Source organism: Limulus polyphemus, unplaced genomic scaffold (genome assembly GCF_000517525.1).
Source record: "Limulus polyphemus unplaced genomic scaffold, Limulus_polyphemus-2.1.2 Scaffold12, whole genome shotgun sequence".
NCBI classification, from domain to species: Eukaryota; Metazoa; Arthropoda; class Merostomata; order Xiphosura; family Limulidae; genus Limulus; species Limulus polyphemus.
In genome coordinates this window covers 1,564,984-1,572,970 of record NW_013665622.1, presented here as the reverse complement: position 1 = coordinate 1,572,970, position 7,987 = coordinate 1,564,984, and the positions used below count along the sequence as shown (strand labels likewise).

The window sequence follows — 7,987 nt, the reverse complement described above, 5'->3', positions numbered from 1 at the left end:
GAGTTAACAAATTTCTCCTAGTTTTAAGTCGGTAAATACCCGATATAAAGGTTACTAGTTGAAATTAGAGTTAACGAATTTCTCTAGTTTCTAAATGGTAAATATCCCGATATAAAGGTTACTGTTGAAATTGAGTTAACGAATTTCTCCAGTTTCTAAATGGTAAATACCCCGATATCAAGGTTACTGTTGAAATTATGTTAACGAATTTCTCCAGTTTCTAAATGGTAAATACCCCGATAAAAAGGTTACTGTTGAAACTAAATGAGTGACAAACACACGTTCCTAGATCTTTATGTGATTAATAACCAGGTTATACTTGCCACTAAAGTGTATCATAAACCCACTTTCACAGGACTGTATTCATATTTTGAAAGTTTCACACTTTCAATCTTTAAATGTGACTAAAATTTTGTTCTACAGAGATTTTATGATATCAGGAAATCAAAATATTTTTGAAGCAGAAGTTGAGAACATTAAACAAATGGAAGAAATTGTTTTCATTGTCGTTCTTAAATAGAATAATCCATACAAAAACTGAAAAACTAAATACCCCCATCTATATTTATGTTAGATGTTCGGAAAAAAATCTTACTTTAGCTTTACCCTACTTAGGTGCTATTTCATACACGATTAAGATGAAAATTATAGAACAACTATATCTTCAAATTTAGTTGAAATGTGTCTTTAAAACAGAGTCTAAGTTAAAAGGGTTTTTCAACTTTAAAGACAAATAGCATCCATTGTGGTATGAGTTCAATGTCCTAGGTGTAATATGGATATATCGAATCAACCACTACAAGACTCTGCAATCGAATAAAATAACTCTGTAACGCTGAAACCTACACCACCAGTGTTACTTACTACCAATCACTGTCGAGACGAATGTGATATTATTCCTACCTCCAGTTTCTTCCGCGTCATTATCCATTCACTGGGAGAATTACATCTTAGAATGCTAGTCTCTCTTGCCATTAAGCTGAGAAAATCAGTTTTTAACCAGAAAATTAGCGCATTACCACGACAACTTCAATGGTGAAATGGACAGAAAGAAAAGAACATGAACTTCGTCTGTTGAGTATGTCAAAATAATACGAAATATCAATACACAAATACTACAAAAGAGAGATATACTTCTACACAAGTAAACACGTATTACAATGTTAATATCATTAAAAAACTCGGATAAAAAATATTGTTTTTGAACTGTTTAAACAAAGATACATAGTTGAAAATATCTCTGAATTTTTAATTGTAATATTTTGTTTTCAAAGTTAATATTCTTTACATCAAACTTCCCTGTTTACGGATTGAGTTTCTAAAGTATTTTAGTTTTTAGTATTAAGATGATTTTAGTAGCCTAAGGAAGAATTTCCATTAGGAAAACTGTTAAGCCTAGTCTCTTACAAGTGGCTGTGTTTGTAAAATAATTTAATATTTTAGTCTTAAAGTAAATTCATTCTCTCACGGAAGAATTTTCTTTAGGAAAAAATATTGAACTCAATATCTTACAAAAGGCTGAGATTTTAAAAGATTTTAACTACTTAAGAAAAACTTTACAATTGATTAAAAGTATTAAATTCAATCACTTACAACAGTGAACTACATGCGTGGTTCGGTTTTTTACGGAACTTTACTTTTCAGACTTTAAGATGATTATATTCGCTTAAGGAAGAATTTTCATTAGTGAATATTGTGTCTCACAACCGGCTATATTTGTAAGTTGGGCATTTAATGTATTTTTGTTTGTTGTTAAGTGTAAAGCTACACAATGAGTTATCTATTCTGTGCCTTCCATGGATATCGAAACCCAATTTTTGGTGTTATAAGCCTTTAGACTTGAATATTTATTTCTTAATTTATTTTCTAGCACGAAAATAATGAATCTCAAACCAAATTAACTTTATTGTAACTGTTTAAGCACTAAGTGTATTTTGCTTGCAAGTAGGACTATGTGTGGTCTATAGGTAAGGGCTCCCAGTCTTTGAATCTGAGGATTCGTGGCTTGCATTCCGTTACTACAAGAACGCTCTTCGCGCTTTAGAACTGTGGGTGCGATATAAGAGTGACAGTCAAATCTCACTTTCGATCAGACAGGAGTAACCCAAGAGTTGGCGGTGGGTGTTGTTGATTTCCTGTTTTCTCCATAGTACATGAGGAATTAGGAATGGTTGTGAGCAGACAGTCTCTGTGTAGACTTGCGTGCATACTCTAAAACAAAGAAACACAGATCACAACTAGATATATGAGTGTGTTTGGCAAAGAGTGAAGTTTCTTTAGGAAATCGTTTTAACTAAGTTGAAAGCCTACCTCACACAACTGATTTTCTCTCGCGAATTGCGAAACAGTTACATAAGAAATATATTACTTTAACTTATAACCAAGCTTTCCACAACCAAAATTTGTAAGGACAGCTAGAATAAAGGATTTACACTTTTCAATGTCATTAAAAGAAGTTGTACAGCCTTTGTTTCTTCGTGTACTCTGTAGTTATTCATATTTCCGATAGGGTATGTTTTAATAAGAGTTTCAGAATGGATAGTGAAGTAATTGTGTGTTTATTGAAATAAACTCTAATATAAAATTCATTATTGGAAGGGAAAAAAATAACCTGGATTTGCGGGCTCAAGAAAAGTAGTACTACACAGTGAAATATTGTTTTAATAAACTTGTAAATAAACTTTACAGACTCTTACTTTTAGTTTATAGGAAAATGTTATGCCTAGCTTACTCTGATCGGTGATTATTATTATAATATGATCTCGACTTCCGCAAAATATTTTTTTTAGTATTAGATAAACATAACTAACCGATTAAGGCAAAACTGCTGAAAGAAGTAAATTCATTGTGAAAAGTGAACGTTATTTTGTTTTTGGTCCAACCGTGGAGATTTATTAAACTGGAATTAAATGGTGATTCATGACCACTTAAACACTTCTTTTATTTCTATACTGACCAGATAGAAAAGTCATAGAATCTTTGTATACTAATGGCTCCACCAAACGTTTTTCTGTATGTTTGTAAGTAGCATTTAACTATGAATTATTCGATTAGTTAAATGCTTTGCTTTTAAGGTTCCATTATACTTATTTTGGAACTCTGATTGTAGTAATAAAAGAAGAAAAAACTTTGAACTTTAAGTTTTCTAAGAAAGACTGTACGACAACAGAGAATAGTTGAGTTAAGTAATACTAGACATCAATGGCAGCCAATCAAATGAAGTTTTTTATTCTATACCTCCTACTCCTTGGTTCATCTTTCATCCAACCAACCAATCAACGAACTAGTGCATCCGGTGTTGAATAGATGACCAAGCGCTCAGGGGGTAGCCACACCTAACAAAGAATACAATGAAAGACAATTTTTGCTTGATCCAGCTGTTCCATCATCATTGTTCAGAAGAAAGGATTGATTCTACATTCTCGTCCGCAGACCCTCTGGTGTACTTCATGTGACAACTCTTTTAGTGTCTTCCTCGTAACGTGAACGAAAACCTCTTATCTTTGAATCTGCATTGATAAAGAACAATCAGACAAGCCTTAACAGAAAGAAATAGACAAGTATCTTAATGTATAGGTCCTCCACAGCTGTCTACTTAACTAGATATAACTGAAGATTAGCAAAAACCAAGACCTTTTCCTCTTGTCAAATATATGGATCTCGTAAACTTTCTCTAAAAGAAGAAGTGTAATTGAATGCTAACAACTAAATTTAGAGAACCCTAAAATTGGACTAAAAACCCACAAGAAATGTGTTTTTTAGGAACAGATACATAGTAAGAAAAGTACTCCTGTTACACACGGAAATCGTTAAAAGTCTTAATGGTTTCCACAAAGCCTAAACGTCATATGTATAGATAGAAGAATGAGTTGAAAAGATAATGTCTTCTCAAGTCTCTTGAAAGTACGAAAAATGAAATTCATATGGATCAGAGTTCAAGCATTACTCAACTCGAATTAAATCCTCGAATATGTAGAGCTTAAACGTAATGGGTGTCATAATTAAATATGATTAATATCGTAATATATAACGCAATGTTTAAAACAAAAATATGTATGCAAAGGTTGCTTTACCTTCTAATTCGAATATAAAGAAACTTACTTAATGTTCATTTTTGCAAAGTATTTCTATTTATCCAGAAAATGAATTCCTCAATGGTATAGTAAAATTTCAAATGTTTTAGCCAAGTCACCTCGACCCTTATGGACTTAGTAGTTTTGTTTATGGAATAACATTAGTTCCTGCTAAAAATGTTCTACAGTCGCATTTAACTTTATCAAAAGGGACGTCAATGTGCTTTAGAATAGTGAATATAAAATATTTGTTTGTTTTCTAGTCCTTTTGAACGTCGGTTGATCTTTCTGTGTTTATTGTTGCATGTTTTTGCAGGTTACTGGGAATGCCTAGCACCTACCACAGCACGCTGGAACTGAAGCCTACGACGTACAAGAACTACTGCAAGAAACTCCACTACTTGGTGGAAAAGCAACAAGAGTTGTGTGGTCTTAACTATAATATCCTGATGACCGTCGGGCGTGGGGCCAAGATGGGGATTGAAGAATGTCAGTTTCAGTTCAGGATGAGCCGGTGGAACTGTTCTACTTTCAACAATACCCCGACAGTTTTTGGTGGAGTTTTAAACGTCAGTAGGTATCATAAGTAGTGCGTTTCAAATTTTCAATTCTAATTTCGTGTCATTTATACAACAAACATTTTGGAGGTATTCTTTTTTGGGGTTAAAAAATAGTGTTTGTGACTACGCTGCTTTCCAGTTGACTTTAACATCAGGGTCTTTAAACATCCCTTAGCAAAATGTATTATACAGAAGTTTTTTACATAAATCTATAGTCCTTAATAGGGTTTTATTATCTAATCTTTTAGGGGGGATGTTTTTTTTTCTATATATGTCATAACAATAAATGATTTACCAACGTTATCATACCAAAGTTCTTTAATGATTATACCACGTATCATTACTACCAGCATATCACTTGTTTACGAAATTCCAAACAGTTATTTTTTAAAGCTACAAATTCAGTGTTACAAAAGCTAGGTTATGTAATGATGATAATTCATGTTCTGAGCCTTCGAACATGTGGCGCATATGTATATGTCATTTAAAACGAGCTCTTTAGTTCTGCATTAAAAGCTATATGCCAGTTTTTGATTTGCTCCTAAATGAGACTCCATGATGTTCTAAATACAAGGGTGGGTTAGCATGAAAGAACCAGTTCGGGCAATTAAGAATGCTACCAAATACATCGGCCCACCGGGCTATCACTCGGTAACCCGGTGGGCCATCTACGTAATCAAAACATTCACGTAGTGTTTTACTTTTATCTCTGGGTCGGCTGATCTGTATTATATATTTTTTAATAAATTAACCAGCCTTTCACTATTGTGTGTTTATGAAGCAAGTCTGATTAGAACTTTTCCATAATATCAAATTGAAAAAGTAAAACAAAGTTATTTTTAAAATACATTACGTCACTCTGGTCAAGAACAACCAATGTCCTGTAAGAAAGGAATTACTAGGATCAGTGATTTACCTTTTTAGTTCAGATGCATAACTGAGTGTAGTTTTGAAAAAATACATTTTAAAATGCAGCTCGGTATACATGAATGTTTGTGATAAGCGTATGTTTAATTGGTCTCTCAGCTAAGTTATGAAGAAATATGTGTAGAACTACAGCTCATACGAACATGATTTACATATTGGCTCAAACATTTTTTTCCTTATTGCCCCCGAGTGGCACAGCGGTATATCCGTGGACTTACAACGCCAGAAACCGGGTTTCAATACCCACGGTGGGCAGAGTACAGATAGCCCATTGTGTTGCTTTGTGCTTAACTTGAAACACGCACACCTTTTCCTTATTATATTTTATACCTCACAGTTGTATAGATGTAAAAAAACATTTATTGATAATTCATCTTTTTCTCTAAATTATTACAGAAAACTTCTACGTCTGTTCAAAGTTTCATGAAATAACAAAAAAAAAGTATACAATTGACAAAGATTAGCTAAGAATAAGAAATAAATATAACCTACGTTAACAGTGGTAATACTTTTCTTTTTGGTGTTTTGTTACAAAGGTTGTCCGATGAGTTTAAGGTTTCAACCTAACATTCTTTAAAAACTCAGAAATATAATTATATACGATCAAAATATTACTGATACTAGGTGGCACAGTAGAGAGGTCTTACAAATAATTAATCTTAGTAATATTCAATATAAAATAGATACAGCAAATTGTTACTTATTATAGTTTACAACTGTCATTGTTTCTTATTGTATATTTTGTTTTTCTGCTTATAATCTAGTTCTTTCTAATATAGATAAACATACATCTTGTGAATTGTTAGTTTTATTATTGTGCGCAGTAAAAATATTTCTTAGCATATTTGATATTATTCAAACTGAAGCACAAGATAACATTAGAATTCCTGTGATTTTCGTACTTCGAATATGGGATAAGGGAACAACAGGAGTGCAGGTCTGTCGTGCAGAAGGCAGATCTCTCTCTAACTCGCTGTTTTTGTTGACGTAGCTGCATGCTATTCGTTTCAACACCCACAAAAATTGATACCTCCGTAATGGTGACTGATGGAGCCATTTTGTCACTAGCTGTCAACATGTCACATGATCCACATCGTCTGTACGTCATGAACAGTTCAGCCAATCATCAACTTTTCTCTTGTGAAAGAACTTAAACCATGAGCATAAAACAACGTAACATTACAGCGAACAAAGAAAGTGATCAATACGTGCAGTAATAAGTTTTAGTAGAAACATAACTTCTTTATTTATATATATATATATAAACCACAAAATAATGACGTGGAGAATATCAAATGTTAAAATATAAGACAGAACATACGTAAAGAAAATTAAATCTCAAAAGCCTATAAAGCTCTAAGGCCTAAGTAATGTATAGTTGCATGTGTGTGTTTATATGTATACAATGATGGGTATTAAGGACGATTAAAAGATCCTATTGAAATTCAACTAGTTGTTTAAGTACGAGAGAAAACTGTAAATGATCAAAACTAGTCGTTATGAGCTGAGTGTTTTAAAAGTAAAGTATATCAACCTCACACAATAGTGACAATGTAAAAAGGTGCGTAAGATACATAGAGAAGAATATAAGTATCAAGTCTAAAAGTTGTAAGAATTATGAAACACGGGGAATTGTGCCAGAAGTTTTTGCAAAATCAACAGCCATTAACTTTCTTACTGCAAAAGGCCCAAAGGGGGCGCAGTCTGCTTGTCTCGATTCTTATCGGACACTAACCGTTCAACGCAAGAAGACAGTGAGGTAATATACCACATCCAGTTCTTTCCATTGTTAGTAAATTATGCATACAAAGATTACCTCAAAAATACAGAAAATATGACGAAACTGAATATATCACGGGTCCAAAATACTGTAAAATATTCAATGACAAACTAAACTTACGACTCGTTAATGTCTGTTGACCTAAATCCAGAAAGTACAATTACAGATATTCAGCTCTTTCTCCGTTAAAAGAGAGCTAATATCCAAATTAATAAAGCCTGTAAAATTTGAAAAATTGCGTAATATACGGCCAGTTTTGTAATAATTGCCGAACATTTTAATTTGACTTTCGAATATACATATATAAGTTTTAAATATGCTCGTTTACGAGCTAATAGTTTTTTATGTTAACAACACGACAAGCAGTAGAAAATGAAAGGTTGTTAATCTTACTTATTTCATATTAAATTCTTGGGTGGCAATGTTGGTTGATTTATCGACTCAGACATTTTTATGTACGTATTAGAATGCAAACATAAATAACTTTGGTATTAGTTGATGAGTCAGCCCACTCCTCCTGTCTCTTTCTAAAACACCCACTGAATCCTTGAAAATCATTTTAGCAGACAAGTTATTTATAACCGGTTTCGACCTGACAAGTTATGTATAACCGGTTTCAGATTTACACGTCTTGACGTTGATATTAT

The 7,987-nt window shown here is 32.8% G+C and overlaps 1 protein-coding gene across 1 annotated transcript in view; it reads left to right on the top strand.

The window, feature by feature from the left end:
- The window catches only part of LOC106456871 (protein Wnt-1-like), a 61,664-nt gene that overhangs the window by 26,812 nt on the left and 26,865 nt on the right, over positions 1 to 7,987 (top strand). Inside the window, exon 2 of the mRNA XM_022382692.1 lies at positions 4,390 to 4,646. Coding sequence (XP_022238400.1) covers positions 4,390 to 4,646 — 257 coding nt within the window. The remainder of the gene's footprint in view (positions 1 to 4,389; positions 4,647 to 7,987) is intronic.